The following is a 21,475-nucleotide window of genomic DNA, read 5'->3' as shown; positions in this document are numbered from 1 at the left end:
CAAGTCAGTGACAACACAAAGAAGTTGCTAAAACAGTTATTGTTTGTCTTTGCATGTCTGGCATGGTTCCAGAAATAGAGTGGGATATAAGAAGGCAATCATATCATGTTGTACCACTCATCATTACAGACCACTGAGAATCCAAACAAGCAGCATGAAGTATAAAATATGTTTTAGTTCAGTCAAAAGTTTCATCACTTGACAAAATGATTGCTTGAAATCTTCTGGTATATATTATGCAGCAAATGAAACAATGATCTCCATGCTCTTTTCTTGCTTTAAGACCTACAGAGCTCCCAGTGGCAAGTAAGAGCATAAAGAAAAGAGGAAAAGAGTGACATTAAGAAAAAGGAAAAACAAAGAAGGGAGGAAAAAAATTAGAGGAGGATGGGGTTTAAATCTTTTCTAGATTTTCAAAATCCAATTAGTGAATCAGATTTAAAAGTAAAGAAGCTACACAACTAGCTGTTGACTAGCATGTGTAGCTGTTAATAAACCAGGCTACAAGAAAAGCTGGTCAAATATTTTCCAGTGGAACAGTATTCCATCAAAAAATGCGAATGGAATGGAATCAAAACCTTCCATAAGAACACAATGACTTCTTGAAAAGTTTTGACAGAAACCAGGCAGAAAGGCAGGCTAAATAACCAACATGTCTCTTCATCTTTTCTCTTGTCAGCCAGATGGCTGATGAGTAGCCTGCCAGGCTGCTTGGCTTCTAGTTTCCATAGAATCCTTGACTTGACTTCTTGCCTGATGGGCTGCCAAACAGCTGGAAATCCAGGTCTCCAGGAGCTCCTAAGCTTTTTGGCTTCTTGTGGTCTCCAAGCTCTCAGGCAGCTGCTTTGCATGGAACTTAGGGCCCAAGTCTCCCGTGTGAGGGAGATACAGGCTACACCCTTTGCTTCCCAGCTTCCACATTATGTGTTTTACAGAAACTGGACTCCTAGATTTGTAGACATTAAAGACCTCAGGGCAAGGATCTCCAACATGTCTGTAGGAGGCCCAAATAACTCCTGAGAGTCAGTTCACTAAACAAGGCAGCCAGTGTCAAGAGTCATTGGATGAGCTGGGTCTGTATGTACCCTGCAAGCACAGAAGTTACTTATGGATTCACCAAGCCAGGTCTGGATTCCTGGACTTCCTAAATCTCTGAGGACCCTGGTTCTCTGAAAGGCTTCAGAGGCAAGCAAAAAATTCCTTTTTGTCTCTCTAATGGTATGCATTTGATGCTTGGTTAATAAGAAATGCTTAAAAATTTGGAAGATCTAAATCCAGATACTAGGGAGTAAAAACTGCATAAAATGAAAGCAAATACAGAGAAGCAGGTATGATAGATGTAAAAAATTCTGATGTCTGCGACAAATATCTAGAGAAAACAAACAGAAAAATGGAAAGAGAGCAGTAAGAACACTAATTTTGAACCAAGGTTTCTGTCTAAAATTGCAAGAAGCACAGCAAGGCAAACAAAGAAACTGGAAAACACTGTGCATACACAAGCAGGGAATTTTGACATTTAAGGCTTAACCCAAGAATGGTACAAAAACAAAAATGCATTGGTAGTACTTAAGTAAAATTAAAATTTAAAACAAAGGAACAACAGTGTGCAGTATGGAGCACAATTATCTTTATACACTACAGTTTTAAATTAGTAAGATGCGCAATCAAAGCATCTTAATGTATTTAAAACAGCAAATGGTTTTACTATTTTTTAAATATTAGAAGAATTTCCAACTTCAACTACATTTCTTTGTTATTCTTAGAAAAGAAATGCTCTCTGTGGTTTTATACATATGGTTATGTTAAACTTTCCATAACAAGGAAAATCTATGTAAAAATAGGTCATCAGCAGCATATTTTCTACCCATAGGTTAACTCTAGGCTGGTTGGTTGCAAAACTCACTTCCTCATTATATAATACTGCTGCAGGACTGAACACTAATCAACTTTTACACATACCCATTTCATGACCCTTCCCTCTTAAACCTGGTTTTGTTTTGGGGTTTTTTGGTGTCAGCATGAGCATTCTCTTTCCTCTTATGAAATAAATACACGGACAACTTTAGATGTCTCATCTTTCATCACACCCATGATAGTCTCCTATGGAACTGAAACCACAGTATATCAGAAAAAGGTGAGATGTCATCCCACAGGTAAATTTTAAGAAAACAGAGTAATTTTCTCTCTCTTGCCTTTCAAAACTCCAGTCTCTGACTCTTTACTTAAATTATTTTGACAGACAAAACACAGCACTGTAACAGCTACTGAGAAATAATTAACTCTACCCTAGCTGAAACCACGAGAACTCTATACATAAATGGCTTAATGAAGTTCTTTGAGAAAGCCTCACAGTTGTAGCTATAGCAAGGCTAAAATTGCAAGTTGAAAGTTTATATGCAGGCATGGGACAGAAAAACACGATGCCTGATATTGCCATTTGCATTTTAATGTTTGCACCCAAAACTCTACTAAATATGAGGACAGAAAATAACCGCTAGAACTTTTTTCCCTTTTCTTTTTTTTTCTTTTAATTTATTTAAAGATTCTAGTAGAAAGTTCCTCTGTGAGGAAATAGGAATTTTCATACAGACTCAAGCTGGCAGTGTTCCTTTTATTGGCACAATGCATTTGGGTGATTTTTATAATAGCCCAAACTACATCTTTGTAGAATTTCTCCAAATGTTTATGTTTGGGCTGATGTATGTTGGGAGAACATTACAAGTACTGTTTTTCAAAGAAGCATCATAACCAAATATTGCTGTTCCAACATCAACAGAGTTGAGTAGACTTCTCTTACTCATTTTTCATAATCATTTGTATTTCTTGGACAGTGCACTTACACTTTGCTACTAGCAGTGTGCCTGCAGTAGTAACTTTTCCTTTAGGAAGTAAGGAACTAATTTATAAGAATCTGCTTCTATTAAGATAATTCTTTTAATTCCTTTGTAACAAACTATAGCCCTTAGCTACAACATACTGATAAATTTCTATTCTATGGGAAGTACTCTTAAACAGATTATGGTGAGAGTAAGCATGAAAAAGAAACATGTAATCACATACTTCAAAATAACTACCCTATCAGAATGTTTGATTAGCTTCTAAGATTTTTAAAATACAGAAAATAATCTTTAAGTTGGTAGTAAAATGAAAATATCTGTGCAGAAAAATGGATGCTGCAGTAACTTGTTATAGAAATTTGTTTACGATACTACTAACAAATTCAATTTCTTCTGTGAACCTCCACAACACAGAAGAGAACCATTATAGCTTCCACAAAAGAACACAAAAAGAAAATGGACTCCATTCTCACAGCTATTTGAAACACAGTTTGCAGTCCCAAGTACAGGCTTAGAAAGGCCAGAACACACATAACCCTTTAAAGTCAAGTACTTATTACTGTTTTTGAATCAAGCACTGCATAAACCAAACTGCTCCTTGGAAGATTGTGAAAATTGTTGAATAATATTACTTTGAACAAAAAAACCCCAAATTCTCTTTAGATAGAAATAGTTGCTGTACTTCCTCAGTGTGGCTGCAGTTGCTGCTTTATACATATTTCTTTCTATTCAGCGTCAGCGGAAAGGGTATTATTGTAGGTTTGTTTCAGGGAGCCACTTGGCCTCAGTGTCACACAAAGAACTCTTTGTGGGATCACAGATTAGCATTAGGGCAGGCAGCCAAGAGAGATGAAAGGAGAATAGCTACACTAAGGGTGTACATAGCTTGCACTCATCAAACACCCCAGGGAAAAAATGAAGAAAAAATCCATGTAATGCATAATTTCAGTAGTTCTCCTCTATTCCCTTAGTTTCTGAAAAAGTGCTTTTAGTGGAAGTTCTACCAATGTGCAGTTCTACTCTGGCACTACAAGTTGCAGAGTCTTACACATAGGAAGTATTACCTCAGTACTAAGATCAAATAGTATTTTAACATTCAGTTATAGCAATATTGTTCAAGAGAGAGGCAGTTGTATTCGTATCTTTACAGAGGAGAGATGTTTACACTGCACCATTAGGCACCAAAAAACTATACTGCACTAGAGTGCACATTTAGAAAAAAAAAGGATGAAAAGATAATTCAGAATAATCAGCATGTGTGGAAAATGACAAGCAAGCTGCCATTGTAGAAATCATTAGGAAGAAATAAAAAATGCTTACATTATAAAAAACAACACCAATTTTTCTCACTATAAATCCATATATCTATATATCTGTATCATTGAATCATCTACATAAATTAGTAGCAGCCACACAGTGCTCAATCCCAAACAGGAAACTGCCAGCAAAGGATGCCACAGATATCTTGCACTTCGTAGGAATTACTGTTCTTTACATAGTCAGGATCTCTAATCCTGTGTAGAAGGATATATATTTTTTGTATAGTAGAGAAAAGATGCAAATGTTGCATTAAATATAGAGGCAAAACAGAAATGGAAGCTAGTACAGTACAAGGATTAAGGTATAAAGTTAGTACTCTAGGAAAATTCTAATGGGAAAGAAAACCTTGCCCATTTATTTTATCATATGTCAATACTAGGAATTCAGAGAGATGACTTGCAGTTTATCCTCACTATTTTATCTCTATTTGGAAACTGACATGAATTAAATGAATAGCTCAGTCTTCTGTACACAACTGACCTGCACAACCACTACTATTCACAACTGGTACTTTTTGTTGGCAGTCTGAGCAGAAAACCTGAAGATTACATTGGCACTGAGTCTAAAATATGCTCTAAAACCAAATGATGGTCTCTTGAGAGCACAGCTGAAGTAGACCACAGTGGAGAACAACTAGAACTACCGATGCTATTCATAGCCTGTGAGTAGAAGCTTTCTGTTTTCAGCATTGTCAGATTTTCATCATGCTTTATTTGGAACAGTAAGCTTAGGTACTGATAAGTTACTAAAATATATTTGTCAATACAGAAAACACTGTAAAGGCAAAACAGATTATATAATGGGTGTTAAATGGAGGACTATCCAATTTTGAAAAGTACATACACATGTTTTTTAAGCAGTTAACAGAATAAAATAAAGAGAGTGTAAGTAGCAAGCAGCAAAGTATTGCTGGAAATTATTCAAATATAAAAATTATATGAGTATATATATAACAAAACTGTTACTTTAAATGCTTTCTTACCTTAGCATTTTCAACACAAGGACAAAGAGCCCAAGCTGCACTTGCTTGAACATCTGGGTTAGGATTTTTCAACAATGACCATAGCAAGCGGACTCCATCTAGACTGTCAATTATCCTATTACAGAAACAGACCAAAAAAGGGAACATTAATTATGGAGTATACAATGTTGAATCTCAAATTATATCAGTTTGTTTGGAACACTGCTCTAAGAAACACTGGCATCATTCTGACATACTGTTTTGCTTTATGCAAATACTTGTGTTTTATTGTCAGCTAATCGCCATCAACATACTCAACAAACAGTGCCCACTCTAACAGATGGGTGCCAATAACTGATGTAAAGACAGAATCTTTTCTAACTAAATCTCATTAATGTTGTTTATTTTTTTCCAGCACTGTCATTCAGAGTACTTATAGAAGATAAAGTAAGCTACATTATAACCAGAACTCATAAATGTGAAAACAAGCATGTGACTTTTTAATGATCTACATGCAAAGTGAAATCTGAGTTTGAGCATACTGGCTTCTTTCATATAGTAACAAATACTTTCCAAAACAAATATTTATGCCCAAAACTATGTACTTAACTTTTTATTCAGTCTATGCTTAATGTATTTACCTTGCTCTATGACATATTTTAAAAAACTATGTTTCTAATCAAGCATTAGAAATTAAAATGGTCACACTACAGAGCATCCTTTGTAGGGCATGAATAATGTGTAACTTGTTTCCCGTATGTTCCTTCCTAACAAGACCAACACTGAACACTATGTTATAACTATTTAACCATACTCTAATCAAAGTATCTTCATGACTAACTGAGAAATGAATCAGCATCAAAATCATCTCTACAGTATCTGGGTTATGTTTATGTATCGATCAGGCTTGGGGATCATAACCTCACATTAAGTTCCAATGAATACCCTAAATGGAAAGGAAGCTCAGACAAAACTTCCTAGCCTTTACCAACATGCCTTTTTACAAAAAAATTGTGTTAAGCTCAAAGCAGATGAGCTGAAGAGAAGTAAGCTCACCTTCACTGTCTAACTTCAAAAGTAAAAAATTCCATTGCATATAATGTGTTTCTAGCTTTTATTGTAAATGCAAGAGAATTCAAAACACATTTTTAAGAGAGCTTAAAAAACAGCAGGTAAAGCATCTCATTTGTGTTCACTATATATGCTTTGCCAGGAAATTTTAAAACTAGCTATAAAATTAACTTTGTGTGTAATTCTATCATCATTTGAAGCAGAAAAAATAAATAAGGACATGAAGTCTGTCTAAAATAAGCAAGGACTTTATTCATAAGTTTTTTATGCAAACTGTTTAAACAACTATGTTTTTGAAAATAATACTTTTTGAAAAAAGCTATGGTTAAGCTAAAAACCCTAAGTTTTTAAAGATCTGCCAGTTTCAGTACAGCTTATTTTATTCACTCAGCTCCAAATCAATTGCAAGAAAATCATCAAAGGACAAATTCAGAAGTCTTAAGACAACAAAATAAAACAATAGGAGCATAAACTACACAATTACACATATATCTTGACATAGTAATGATAACTTCAGTAAAAGCTTCAAAACAAACTTTTAAGTCCCTCCAAACCCCAAACACTTTTAAGCAATTTTAACATTACTCTCCTGTCATTTCAGAAAGTACAAGGAATTTTTTTCCTATATTGGAATTAATTAAAAAGAACCCATGAATCTTTCCTCTAGTCAAGCAGAGTACTGATCATTTACCAACATGAGGTACTTCCTCCCAAGAGGGCCTAAATATAAATGACCCAGCTCCAACAAGTATATAAAAATCAAAAGATAGGAGCCAAATGCTGAACTCTGCTTTTTCCACCACACTTAAAAAAACACCCCCTAGGCTTGATTTATCTTTCTATTTCTTTTAAAGCGTCCTTTTCAATTGGAAGTTTACTTTCATTTTCTTTTCAGTTTTCTGGTCTTCAGTATTTCAAGGTAAACTAGCCTCCCTCTATCACTAATTTGCTGAAGAAGAGTTTTGCCTTCTGCTTAAAGGCTGGAAAGACCAGCTGTCTCAGATCAACAGAACCCAGCTCAGACTATGTGAAAGCATAGTTCTCTGACCATTCAACATGCATCAAATCATACTAGGAAATGGTAGAAACAAAACAATAAAACCTCCAAATCGCATTATTCATCACTGATTACTTGCAGTTACAGCAGACTAACACAAATATAAATACCTCTACATACAGGAATGATGCTCTTAAATTCTCATTCTGGAAGAATTGTAATTGTGTAATCACCATGCAAGAACAAATCTTATTTTCATTTCTCTGAGAACATACATTTGCCAGCCTAGAAAGCAGTGCTAAAAAGTTCAATTTTTTAACCTTCCCATGGTTTCACTACACAATCCAGCAGATGAAGAAAATGGGGGCTGAATGAGTGCATTTGCCTTTACAGCAAAGGGAACACTAAAATAAATGGTCCTGAAAAATATTTCCTCTATAAAAGTGCTTAGACATTAACTTCCTTCCTATGTAAAAACTCCTATTTGAAGCTGACAAAAAATACACATTCAGTTTTCTTTACAAAAATAAAGAGAGGAAAATAGACCTGTAATCTTGAAAATTCTAGCTTTGATGGCATAATACTAAACAACATTATAATTTGCTTTTTTATATAGTTTTTGTATCCAATTTTCTTCCCACAATGTATTATAATATTCTTAGCAGGATGAAGTAATAAAGCTTCTTACCACAATAAATACAAGCAAATGTAACATAAAAATTACTTTGGTTGGCATTCAATTCTGTATTCATCCATAGTTAGCACATTATTCACTCTGTGGCTTCAGTCACTTAAGTAATTTATATTATTATAATTTGTTGATATTCTGTTGATAAAATTAACCTACACTAAAATTTGGAGCAAGTAACCACTCAAGGGACTGTTAAAAGACAGGTTTTTTAATAAAAATGCAAAGCATTTTATTTGAAAGCTGAATGGAATCTCGTAAAAGTTGCAATAATACAATATTTAGTTGATATAAAAGTCTTAATATTTAATACTTTAATATTCAAATGCTTTATGGAATAGTTGATCTGCTTTTGTATGTATGTATGTCTGTGTGTATTTAATGTGTATCATGTACAGAACACCATTAATAGTTAAAATCTTAACAGGCATGAAACTCACTCACAGTAGAAATGTAAACTTTGTTATAAGCCACTTGGTCCTTCATTGTAAATACATAACAATATATGAATATGTGGAGTTCAAAAGCAAGAGCCCAGGTTCTGAACTGTTGTTCCCCTAGCAGAGCCAAGGCATCTCACAATAAAACTGGGCCACCTCCTCTAATTCAAAGCTCTCTGTCACAGACTGATCTTGTTTGATCACTGATATAATAGATAGATATTTAGAATAGATATAATTCAGAATTTTAATTTATAATAAAGTGAATATATAATATAGTGATTATATAATATAGTAGTTATAATGATATAATTTAGAATATTATTCTGCTCCTCAAAATAACCAAAAGAAATTGCAATGGCAGTTAGAACTGGGTGAAGAGGCACTCCTGTCATGTGCTCCTGTGCTGGCCAGACATGATCAGAGCAGAGGTGAAGGGATATTTTCAGCTGGCATCATCACTCCTACCAAAAGGCAGCTGCAAGGTGTAGGACCAAAACATCTTCCTGCTTCCAACACAGAACATATGTATGGTGTACATAGAATAGGTCTTATGGGCAAATAATTTTAATGCAATTAAAACCATTCAGAGATTACCGCAATTTTTAGGTTGCAGTGAATTGGTATTTGCTATTTGTCCAATGCAGATTGGTCAACTTAAGATAATTTTTTAAAATTACTTTTGTTCTGTGTTCACAGGCAAAAGTTGCTTAATGAAGACTTTTTACATTATTTAAGAATCTCGTTATCAATATATCATTGAACATTATGAGCAAGATGTGGCTTGCAATTCTAGAAATTTACTTTGCTTTTTAAAATATATCTGAAATTAGCAAGACTATTAATCTGAAATAATACCTTTCCTTTAAGTTAAAACATAATATTGAACATTTCCAGTAAAAATTTCAACATAAATTGCTTAAACACACATGTATACACACAGCCCAGACATCTGTTTGTCATATCTATCATCTTTCTCTGCTAAAATGTTACTTACCAGAACTTTGAGAACTTCAGTTTAATTGCCTGCCAATTTAGACCACAAATACAAATGTAAATAAACAAAGTTATACTGACACTGTATTGTGCTCACTGGTAAGATTACAGGGTTTAACTCTGTCAGAATGTAATCTCATCTTTTCTGAAACCACAATTTAGCATTTTTCTTAAAACTTTCACTGGTTGCTGCTGACTGCTTTGATAAATAGTATTATATACCAATGACTCAAACTCCATCTGCTTGGCTAAAACAATCTTCAGTCTTGAATGCCAGCGATGCAGTCTATGGATTTTCAAATGGAAAGGGCAAATGAAAAGCTAGTGTCAGTTAAAGAGTATGCACTAGTCCTTTGTTTTTAGTTAAAGAAAGTTAGTAACTTACAAAAAGTTCCTCAAAAAGGTTCCTCAACATCTCTGTCAGTGGTGGTACAGCAGACCAAGTATGGAGAACAGCTTCATGCTGTCTACATAAGCGTAAGGAAGGCACATAATTACGTTGGGTTTTTTAGATAAGTCAAATCATTTTTGGCTGTGAGAGAAGCTGGCTGCTCTTTTTTATTTTAAATAGCTCAATAGAGTCAGTAAGAATCATGTAATTCCTTCAAGTTGCCCTGAAGTAAAGGATTAGTGCATAAAAGTAACACTAGTGTACCTTCCATTCAGTAGTTGTAAGAGCCACAGTGTCAACTAGGAAACATGGCAGAAATAGAATATTTAAAAGACATATAGAAGATGTACATTCACCTATGCCTGTCTATTAGTCTCTCTTTGTCAGTGCAAGCTTCTTCCACAGAACATAAAATAACAGCACAGTATTTCCCTCAGAATTTAACTGCACCGCTTCATAGAATATTCTCAGCTTTTTCTAGTCCATAATGATGATTTATTTCTTATATTAATCACAACCTCCCTCTTCCTTATATATCTGATTCATTTACAGAAATTATGTGAGCTCCACTCTTGGTCTGTATGGTCTTTACATACCTACTGCTGCAAAGATAAGCACAATCAAAGTAGAAGACTGCTAAATTGAATATTTAATCCCTAAGCCACACTGTGTCAAACACATTTGGAGCTAATGAAATGCAAGAATATATCTGAAAAATCTCAATTCTTAAGAAGGCTTAAATTTTACTATGTATGAAAGTCAATGATAGCAGAATCCAGGAAAATCATCATAATTTTAAAAGTTTCTAAAAGGCCAAACTAAAAAAAGTTACACTGTAAACACAGCCTGTCTGTACCACAGACCTGCCAGCCAAATTTGGTAGGAAAAAGACAGTAGAGAACTGATTACCTAGAACCTGTCAAACCATTCTGAGAAATGAGTGATTATGAGATAAGAAATGTAATAAGGATCCAGCTGTATGAATCTGAAAGAGCATGAACACCTAAGCATCAACCTGCTGCAATAGAAAGGTCTCATCACCTGTACTTATGTGCAGGCTGCCAGTGGCTCTCCTTGGCTTCTTTCTAGAAGGTAATCTTGGCACATTTCCATACCCTTGTTAAGATGTGTCTTTTTGATAAAGAACTTCAGAAAATATTTACAGAAAGAGACTGACCTCCACAGTAGTTTCTAAAAAGGCTATTTATTGTTTTAGGCCCCAATTTTGTAAACAGAAAAGAGTCATACTACAGACTCTGTGCGTGTGTGTGTGTGTGTGTGTGTGTGTGTGTGTGTGTGTCTGTGTGTGTCTGTGTGTGTCTGTGTGTGTGTGTATGTATTTCATGTCTTTGGTGACTTGCTCTTCCCCAAAAGGAGAGCACTTTGGATGAGGAGATACAATTTCAACTTCTGCTGTACTGATCTTAGAGGAGGAGAAGGGAGAGGAATGGACATACTTTTTTTCTTTTTCTTGTTTTTTTTTGAGAGAGAGGTGGGGGTCAGTGGTGAGAGGGGAGGTTGCTTGTAAGTGCCCTGTGAGAGGCATAGCACTCAATCAAGGAAATACTTTAGACATATTAGCAGTTACACTGTTGTCAATGTTTTAACTAAGCATTATTTTTTAAAATTTCGCTGAATTTATTCACACTTGGATGAATCATGCTTTGGTAAAAATCTAGCAGCATTATCTCTTCTAGTACTACAAGCATAGCTAGCACAATACATCAGGTACATGGCACAGTCATGCTAATAAATTTTGTGTAACTTTTTTTTGTAGTACCAAAAAGTATAGTCACACTTATTTAAGATCTTGCTTACTTGCTAATGTTTTGAAATACTTTTAAAAACAGTTCTAAAGTTGAGAACTTCAACAGAGAATGTTTTATATCTACAAAATTCCTTTGTTCACTCTTTACAAACTCTATAATATAAATTTTGTCCCAAACCTGTACTTTCTCCTTCTCAAAGACAAGCCAGACTCTGTTCTATCACAATTTTCAGCAGCAACTTGAATTTTTTTTTATGCTTATACTGAACACATTCCAGTATGAAGCTGTCCATACTGGATACTACAAGTGACAGTACTGGAGTATGTCTGAGGTTTTATAAATATCAGTTCATGTTTATTGGCATTTAAGTTGCTCAGTATTTGCAATGCTAATTCTCTTAGGTTAATATATTATGCTAAAGGCTGGTTTTTAGTGAGAAATGTCATTAAAATGATTTCATTTATTTATACTTTTATGCTACATGGCTAACTGCTCATACAACCCATGTTTATGGTTGTGTACCATCCAGCCTTTTGCCACTGGGTGCCAGCCAAAGCATGAAAACAAAAGCCTTATTCAGGAAAAGAATTCCCTGCACTGCTATATGAATATCAAGTGAATTATGCAAATCAGAACAGGAGGAGCTTAATAAAACTCTCTTTCTGACCTCCTTTATATATAGGGAGGGAAATATGCTGAGAATCTTGAGGTAAATATCCTTGTAAGAGAACAGTAAGCGCAGCAAATGCCGGCCTCAACATTTAACTGAAACACTTCATCATAAAACTCAACAATCTTCGTAATTTGTACAAATCTACATCACAAAATCAAATGCTGTCTTTTCCTTTGATTTTACAAATGAGTAAGAGGGGAGAAAAGGGTCCAAAACTGTCTGAGTTCACAAAAGGAATGATGGAGAGGGACAAAAGAGATATACAATAGAACTAATACTCTACTAACAAAAAATTGAGTTGATTTTCATGACAGTAAATGTGTACATTTCATTTTAGAATAACTTTCTCTAATTTTGGCTATTTTTAATGACTTAAGAACAGAAGTAAAAAGAGAGAGCAGAACATGGACCTATCATGCAGCACTTTAAAATGGTGGTTTGCAACTTTGAATTTCAACTTACACAAAAAATCAATCTACTAAAGGTTTCTCTCATTTTTCTCAAAGTACAAAACTTTACATTCTATGTATTTCCTTAATAATTTTTATCTATAGCAAATTTTCAGTAGAATGTAAGTAACAGTTCTGTAAAAAGCAAGAAGCAAAAAATATTTTCAATCTGATTAGAATTGACTATATTTACACCAGAATAACTGAACTGTTTTTCAATATTTAAAATGCTGTGAATATTAATAACTTACGCCATATTTTCAGGTTCCATTGCACACCCTCCCACTGCTTTGTTGACATTCACAAGCAGAGCTGGATGAGTTGCAGTCAGTAACGTCACCATAGGTGCAATTCCACCAGATCTGCGGATGGTGCCTCGATTTTCTTCCTCTTGGCAACATTCTCCCAGTGCTCCAATGACATTTATAAGGACCTCTTCAGGCTGATCAGTCAGCAATGTTACCAAAGTTTCTACGGTTTTATATTCCTGAAATCTAAAAGATAGCAATAAATCCAAAGTTGGTATTTTCAGTATGTTACCAATATAATTTATAATTATAATTTTATAATTAAAGTATTATTATAATTGAAGCACAAGTTTTAATTTCTGTGTGTAAATCATCTTGCTGAAGAAATCTCAATACAGGAATATCCGTTCCAAGCAATTTTTCTAAGTGTGACATACAGTCTAATTTCTTACTCTACCTTTCAAACTACATTTCTACAATTCAGAAAGAATTGGTTTAAGAACCTGAAAGGTCTAAGAACCTTCTGAGTAGTTTGAGGGTTTTTTTAAACTTGACATGTAGATGCAACACCTACAAACAGCTGAAAATTAACAAGAAGACTGGAAATTAATGTGCTATCCTGACTTCCAGCACTTTTCCCTGCTGTGTTAACAATAGCTAGAGTAGTATTGTACCAGACCTTCCTCCACCTCTCTGAACCAAAGGATGGCCCTTACTTTTCACTAAATATGAGCCTTTAGAGAGTTTACCTGAGCAGTTCTATATTCAGCTCAGGCCTAATACACTGCATTTTCCCGATGTCAGAACCATAGTTCTAGTACATTTCCACAGCACAATGTTAGATTCTAACTTGTAATTAAGAAATAAATTAACAGAAATTTGACTTGACACTTATATTAATACTTCCCCCATTCTTCATAGAACTTTTGATACTGAGAATCAAAACTATGGTTTTTAAAATCTTGATGGTCCAATCCTACAAAGACATGTGTGCTAAACCTCAGAAGTTCATCTTTCAGAACAGGATTTTTTCCTCAGTGCTGGAATAATTTTCAAGGGTTTGGGGTTTTGGTTTTTTTTTTGTTTAAAACTTAGGGGATTCTTAACACTTAACAAATACTGCATCTTCTTTTAATACATCTTCTGATATACCCTGACAGTTCTATGTGGTATATCAAGCTAGATCTAACCTGTATATAATCTAATTATCAGAGAAAATTTCTCTGAGAATACTGAGTTCTCATTTGTGCTTTCCTCCCAGCCCCTAGCTTCTGGGAATGTCTGCTTGAGCTACAAAAACTATTTTCCAGGAACCAGTTGCTCATGTGGCTTTTCTTTTTATACAAAAAATATTAGTATTTCTGAGATTTTTATGGCAGAACTAGTTGTTTCAATAAAAATTAATATTTCCAAGATGGATTATCAGCACAATAATTAAAGTAACTGAGAAATGAGAAACTTTTGTTTTTCATCATCCAAACTTTTGCTTAGAAAGTAATTTTCCTCTCCTTGTTCACTGTAACTAGGAAGTATCCCTGCCATTATTTTTTTCAAGAGTAAACATCAACAGCATGAAAAAAAGAGCAATAAAGTAAGCAAATAATTTTAAAAACCAACAAAACAAAACTGATTATTGCTGGCTTTTCAACTTCTTCACAGACGGAACGCTGTGAGCTGGCTTTGCAGCGGGCAGGCTGCTCTCAGGCATTGCTGCTGGCTCGGGCCATCTTGTGTCCAGGAGCAGAATGGTCGCTCCCACGCCACGGGCACGGGGCACGGGCACGGACGGGCACGGGTGCGGGCACGGGCACGGGTGCGGGCACGGACACAGGCACGGGCACAGACACAGGCATGGGCACAGACACAGGCACAGGCACGGGCACGGGCACAGACACAGGCACGGGCACGGGTGCGGGCACAGACACAGGCACAGGCACGGGCACAGACACAGGCACAGGCACGGGCACGGGCATGGACACAGGCACAGGCACGGGCACAGACACAGGCACGGGCACAGGCACGGGCACGGGCACAGGCACGGGCACAGACACAGACACAGGCACAGGCACAGGCACGGGCACGGGCACAGGCACGGGCACAGACACAGACACAGGCACAGGCACGGGCACGGGCACAGACACAGGCATGGGCACAGACACAGGCATGGGCACAGACACAGGCACGGCCAGGGGCACGGGCACAGACACAGGCACGGGCACAGACACAGGCACAGGCATGGGCACGGGAACGGGCACAGACACGGGCACAGACACAGACACGGGCACAGGCACGGTCACGGGAACGGGCACAGTCACAGTCACAGGCACGGGAACGGGCAGGGGCACGGGCACGGACACAGGCACCTGCCCCGGCTCACGGCTGAGTCAGCACAATCTCTCAGCAGAGACCTCCAGGTACAGGAAATACTCTGGAGCACTTCAGACATAATTAACTGCCCCTGCAGGAGCCAGCAGGGTTTGTTAGTTCTAGCTTTATGCCAGACTCAGGCTCATCCCTCCAGATCTACTTAGGTGTTTTCATATTATCCTTACTCCATTTTCTTTAGTAGCCTCCCATCTTGAGTTTGGACAGGGTTTACTGCTTCAGACTCAGCACTACACAACATGTGAATTCAGCTGGAGCTGCGCCGGGCTAGTAACCTTTGTGAGCATCAAGCACTTGCCAAAGATATGTGAGTAGCCCAACAAAAATCTGTTTGCAGTTGGACAGAATTATTGGCTACAGCTATACTAATAAATAAAACAGGCTAGGGCTCATTCTCTAGCCCTGAGGACAAGAAGCACAACACAGCATCCATATGGCTAAAATCTCTTATCCTCACAGTGCAGGGTGGCCTCACCCATTCTGCCTAATGGGAACAATCTGCTGCCTGCACCGTTCCCAAGGAGTGTCTGGGCATTGTCTGGGAGAGCATTTGCTGGCAAACTGTGTAAGGGCTTGTGCTGGCAGTTAAACAGTATGGATAATCCTAACATAGAGCCTGAAACCTGAAAGATTTGGCCCTGTTTAGTTTACTAGTACAGAGAGAGCCATTCAGTCTGTCTCATCCCTGATTGATCCAAAATCAGGATACCTCTGCACAAACCCAAAGTCCACAGAAAAGAAGGATATATCCATATGAAAAGTCAGGTTATTGTGCAATTAAGTATACAAAAAAGCAGTAGGTCAGTAGTAGAGGAAGTAAAGACCATAGGTCTGTATACCAACAGTCTGGGAACTCATTCAGGACAGTAAAAAGCCAGAATGTAAAACCTGGAAATCTTCCTAATTTTTACCCAGTCTTTGTCTATCATTATGTGTTTATCCAGCAAGGTACACTAAACTAGGGCAGCAGGAAGATGTTACCCCTTACTAATACTCCTTCTAACCTTTCTACATGCTCTACATACAGAACAGCGTAATTTCAGCAGGAAACTGAGCACATACGTAGTGGAGCCAGCTTCCTTTTTCTAGGTAAGGTGCATGAATTTGTTATATTAATTTTAGATGAGAGGGTAAAGTGTTCTCAATCATTAAGCTGCTCCACGCAAGGTAGAGAGTGACAACTCCTACTGTCACAGTCTCAAATAATTACTCAGAACCCTGGTACTGAGAGGTTGCTGGTACCCACAGCAGAACTCTCATCAGTTAATTCCACTCATTTAGAAGCTGGGTCTCCAGACTAAGCTACTTTTCTGAGCCCCTTCTGTAGTTAACAAGAGAGGCACCTAGGCTAGTTATCCTAGACTCCAGTATATTTCTAATATGTATTAGATATCTACCCTACAATGAGATCATTTGGTCTCTGTCTCTCTTGATGTAAAACATTAAAGTGTACTAAGTACTCTCTCTACCATGCAGCAGTGATTTGGGCTTCTAAAATACAGACAGGAGGGGGGATATCAGATATGGCCACGTGTCAAATGTTTACTGTGTGCTGGTTCACCTCCTGACTCAGAGTCCTATAGCTTAACTAGAGGGACCACTTGTCTCCATTGACTGTTGAGATTCTAGGAACTTAACACTGTCTCCAGTCTACTCTGATGAGGTCAGGTGGCATTTTTAAGTACTATAAAACCTAAGGTGAAAGCCCAGCTGATTATAAAGACTGATTTTGATGAATTATGACACAACAGTTTTGAAAACAATAGAGGGCCATAAAATCAAAGCATGAAAATGTAAGAAGTGCTTGTAAAATTAAATTGTTACTTTAACACATTTTCTCTACTGATTGCACACTTCCAGATTGCTCCTGTCACAGCTGCCAAAAGTTGTTTGTTTTCACTTTTATCAAGCAGAGCAGATAGTGGTTGTAGACCTTCATGTTTTCTAACCAGGTCACGTATTTCTTCATCTTCTGCACACTATAAAAAATATACATATTAAACATACACATTATGTAAAATCTGTAAGATTATGTCTTCAAAAGCTAGCTGTATTACATTGTAACTAGTAAAAGCTAACAGAGAAGAAAACATAAATGTTGCATTCAAGTATCTGAATATGCTAACAACTCACTCAGTGACAGTAAACTGCTGCTGTATATGCAGCAGTGCTTATACTGTCACCATGTCCTCTTTAGGGGCAAACAAACAAAAAAACCAAAGCAACTCTATGCTCAATATGCCTCACCACTCTTCACTGGTTACCTGTGCAACTTAATGCTTGTACACAAGAAGAGCAAGTAGGAACCTAATTATAATATTAAATACAGGGCTAAAATATTCACAACATTTCTATAATTTTTTACACATTAGAGAAATAGTGAAATTAAGAAAATTTAAAACTGACAATGACATGAAAACAAAGGGCTAATACTGGTTCTGATCTACTGATTATAATAAAATTACCTTAAATATGGCACTTGCACAATGCATCTGGAGCTCCTCGTGTTCACTACTCAGATTTTTCACTAGGTTCTCAATCATGCCTTCTGTTCTTATTGCATGTCTGTAACTTGGCTAAAAAGATAAACTGCACCTTTTAAATGCTGCATATTAACAGTTAATAGGTCACCATTATAATACAATGCTACAGTTATAAGGTTTGATATTGAGAAGCCTTGTACTTTATGCAAGCACAAGTCATCATTGCCTTGAAAATGCTACTGATGATCTCAGAGGTAAGCAAATATCTGCAGTGCTCTTCAAATCACCTGTAAACTGAGGTACTGCACTGCCTATCCTATAGTCACTTGGCTTATGAAGAATGCAGAATATTCTGAAAGGTGTCCAGACTCCCTGCTCAGACCCAAGAAACTAAAAGATGCTTCAGAATGGGATCAAGAACTACCCACTCAGTTCATTGAAAATCAGCAGCCAAAACAACAGATCCATTCCTAAAACAAGGTTAGAAAAACATGTTCTTAGAATTAACATTTTTTAGTGATATTGTCATCCAAATTTAACCCACAGGCATTGTAATGGGATAATTTTTTAAGTGGGGGAAACATCTGTGTAAGAAATACATTTAGTGTTCCTTCCAAGTTAGGCCATACAAGAAACTCTCAAAAATGACACCTTCTCATTACATACTTACTGAACCTAAAACCTGCCAGGTTTGTGTCTCATGGAACATACATTAATTTGTGTAATTCAAGAAGCTAATTTTTAACAGACAGTGTTTAATAATGTAAAATCTCTTTAAAAATTGTATCCTTTGTGCCTCAAATTCACCAAGTCAAATTATGTATATTATCTGAAATGCAATACACCTCAAGTTCAAATGAAGATAGAGAATCATAAACAAATAGAATCATTTAGGTTGGAAAAGACCTTTAAGATCATTGAGCCCAACCATTATCCCAGCACTGCCAAGTCCACCACTAAACTGCATCCCTATGTGCCACATCTGCACATCTCTTAAGTAACTCCAGGGATGGTGACTCAACCATTCCCCTGGGCAGTCTGTTCCAGTGCTTGACAACTGCTTTGGTGAAGAAATTTTTCCTAATATTCAATCTAAACCTCCTCTGATTCAACCTGAGGTAATTTCCTGTGATCCTATTGCTTGTTACCTGGGAGAACAACCCCACCTGGCTCCAACTTTCTTTCAGGTAGCTGGAGCAAGTGATCAGGTCCCCTCTGAGACTCCTTCTCTTCAGGCTAAACTACCCCAGCTCCCTCAGCTGCTCCTCACCAGCCTTGTGCTCCAGACCCTTCCCCAACTCCATTGCCCTTCTCTGGACACCCTCCAGCACCTCAGTGTTCTTCCTGAGTTGAGGGACCCAGAATACAGGGTTTGCATAGTGCCTAGCACAGGAGGATGCTCACTGCCCTGCTCCTGCTGGGCACATTATTGCTGGTACAGGCCAGGATGCCATTGGCCTTCTTGTCCACCTGGGCACACATTGGCTCATGTTCAGCCCTTCAGGTCTTGTCCTACCATGCAGTTATCAACCACTCCTTCCCCAGCCTGTAGCACTGCAGTGACCCAAGTGCAGGACCTGTCACTTGGCCTTGTTGAACCTCATAGCACTGGCCTTGGCTCATGGATCCAGCCTGTCCAGAGCCCTCTGCAGAGCCTTCCTGCCCTCCAGCAGATTGACACTTCTACCCTTGATGTGCCTATAAACACTGAGCATGTTGTCCCCTCAACCAGGTCATTCATAAAGATATTAAACAGAACTGTCCCACTAGTGTAATCCCTTACGTGGCTATGGTAAAAAATATTTGGATTCAAATTTAAAAACAAATTTATACTCAAAGCTGCAAAATGTGCCACAGAAATCTGTGGAAAAATCACACATATTCCTTTCTTCTATTTGCAATGGATCAGACCCAATACACAAGGACACTGTAAACCATTCTGCCCCGCACTGCCTTGGATCTTCTTGGCCACACCTGCAGGTTAGTTTTGTAGAATTTAAATGCATTGCTTAACCAGAACACAGCACCTTAGGTTGCCAAATCTGTAAAGTACGATGAAAAAAATAAGAAAAAAAAGAAAGTGATTAAGGCTTTCATTTCACATTTTTTCTTTCATGTATTACTCCTAGCCTTTTAAATAAAAAATATGTGGTTTTTACTTCAGTCCAAGCTGTGACCTTCTCAAAACCACTTTGATTACATAAAGCATCTACTTCCTGATGGAATAACTGACCTGATATAGGTGACTGTAGAATGTAATATTTCCTTTTAGTGGCGAACTTCTTTAATGCTTAGAAATAACTTAGCTGTTTGTGTTTACTCACCTCTGAGGCACATTCCTGTAGTGTCCCCACTATGGGGATTAAGATGTTTGCATGTGAGCATTTGAGCCATCTAGCTAGTAATGGAATGCCACCAGCTTTACGGATTGCTTTCTTGTTTTTGGTGCTTTTGCTGCAGCTCCAGAGTGCCAAAGCTGCACAGCGTACTGTTTCAGTGTCTTTGGCTTGGTATGATGATCCCACTGAAATAGATTCCAACAGCTCAACCTAAAAAAAATACCGATTTTTTAATATCTACAGGAAACTTCGATATCATGTTGCTTTCTAATTATGATAAACAGTACAATTGATCATGTTTACAACACATGATCTATTTTTTCAACAAAAAATATACATATGACAAGGGTACAAATTTTCATGTCTGCTTACCAATCTCTTGATTCCTCCATGTTTCCTTACTGTCTTTCGTGCTCGTTTAAATCTAGCAACATTGGCAATTGTTTCAGCTGCTAAACATTTTAGATCAGTATCTGGAGAGTCCAGTATTTTCACCATGATCTCTAAGCCTCCAAGATCTGCAATTGCATGTCTGATCAATATATTTTGACTAATTTCCTTCAGGATTTTTAATGAACCAGTCTAAATAATGGGAAACGATAGAAGTTAAACATTATTCAGGTATACAAAAACATTAACATTATTTAAAATGATGGGTTATTTAATTTTTTTCTTTATATTTAATCAGGAGAAAAGAAGAAAACTGAAAGTCAAAGACATAGATATCTTTCTAAAAAATCTGGAGAAAACAAGAAAATACAGAAATGAGAAATCAATTTTCTTTACACTCTGTAACTCTGAAAACATTCTAATAAAAAAGGCATATTCATTGCTCTATTTGACAAAGCTCATTACCTGACATTTAATTTCTTCTGTATCAAGTAAATTAATCAACACTTCAAGGCATCCAGTGTCTTTGATGGCCAGCTGACAGGTTTCTTCAGACAGATTGAAATCCCTCATTGAACACAGTGCAATTAGAGTGGCTGTTGGATCACCTCCCTAAAACAAAGCAAATAATTACCCAATATATAAAATGTATTTATTATAAATTCAATCACTTCTAGTTGTGCTAGTAAAACTACTACTAAAGAAGAAACATGTTAGACTATTTTGACTATATAGTGTTCAATAACACATAGTAAGAAATGGAATGTTTGATAAAGTCTGTAAATGGCATAAAGATTCAAATGAGTGAATAGCTGAGGTGGAAAATTATTAAAATGGCTTGCTGTGAATAGACCAGATTGAATGTTTTTCTAAACATTCAAGCTCTATTGAATAAGATAAGCTAAGATAAGCTCTATGTCAGTCACTGCAACTAGACTTAAAGAAAAAAATCAAAGAACACAACACAGGAAGTTAGGCTACACGACAGTGGATTCTTTTAAACCTCTAATATAGGTTTACTGTCAATAAAATCAGGGA

At 36.8% G+C, this 21,475-nt stretch overlaps 1 protein-coding gene across 1 annotated transcript in view; it reads right to left on the bottom strand.

Annotated features, from left to right (window-relative positions):
• The window catches only part of ODAD2 (outer dynein arm docking complex subunit 2), a 67,741-nt gene that overhangs the window by 29,664 nt on the left and 16,602 nt on the right, over nt 1–21,475 (bottom strand). The window contains exons 5-11 of the mRNA XM_066559667.1: nt 20,903–21,049; nt 20,420–20,629; nt 20,033–20,257; nt 17,691–17,801; nt 17,050–17,204; nt 12,844–13,086; nt 5,140–5,254 (exon numbers count right to left, since the gene is read on the bottom strand). Of these exons, the coding sequence (XP_066415764.1) occupies nt 5,140–5,254; nt 12,844–13,086; nt 17,050–17,204; nt 17,691–17,801; nt 20,033–20,257; nt 20,420–20,629; nt 20,903–21,049 (1,206 nt within the window). The remainder of the gene's footprint in view (nt 1–5,139; nt 5,255–12,843; nt 13,087–17,049; nt 17,205–17,690; nt 17,802–20,032; nt 20,258–20,419; nt 20,630–20,902; nt 21,050–21,475) is intronic.

Source organism: Molothrus aeneus, chromosome 1 (genome assembly GCF_037042795.1).
Source record: "Molothrus aeneus isolate 106 chromosome 1, BPBGC_Maene_1.0, whole genome shotgun sequence".
Classification (NCBI taxonomy): Eukaryota; Metazoa; Chordata; class Aves; order Passeriformes; family Icteridae; genus Molothrus; species Molothrus aeneus.
The sequence above is the reverse complement of the archived record's forward strand: the minus strand, read 5'-3'. Positions and strand labels throughout refer to the sequence as shown.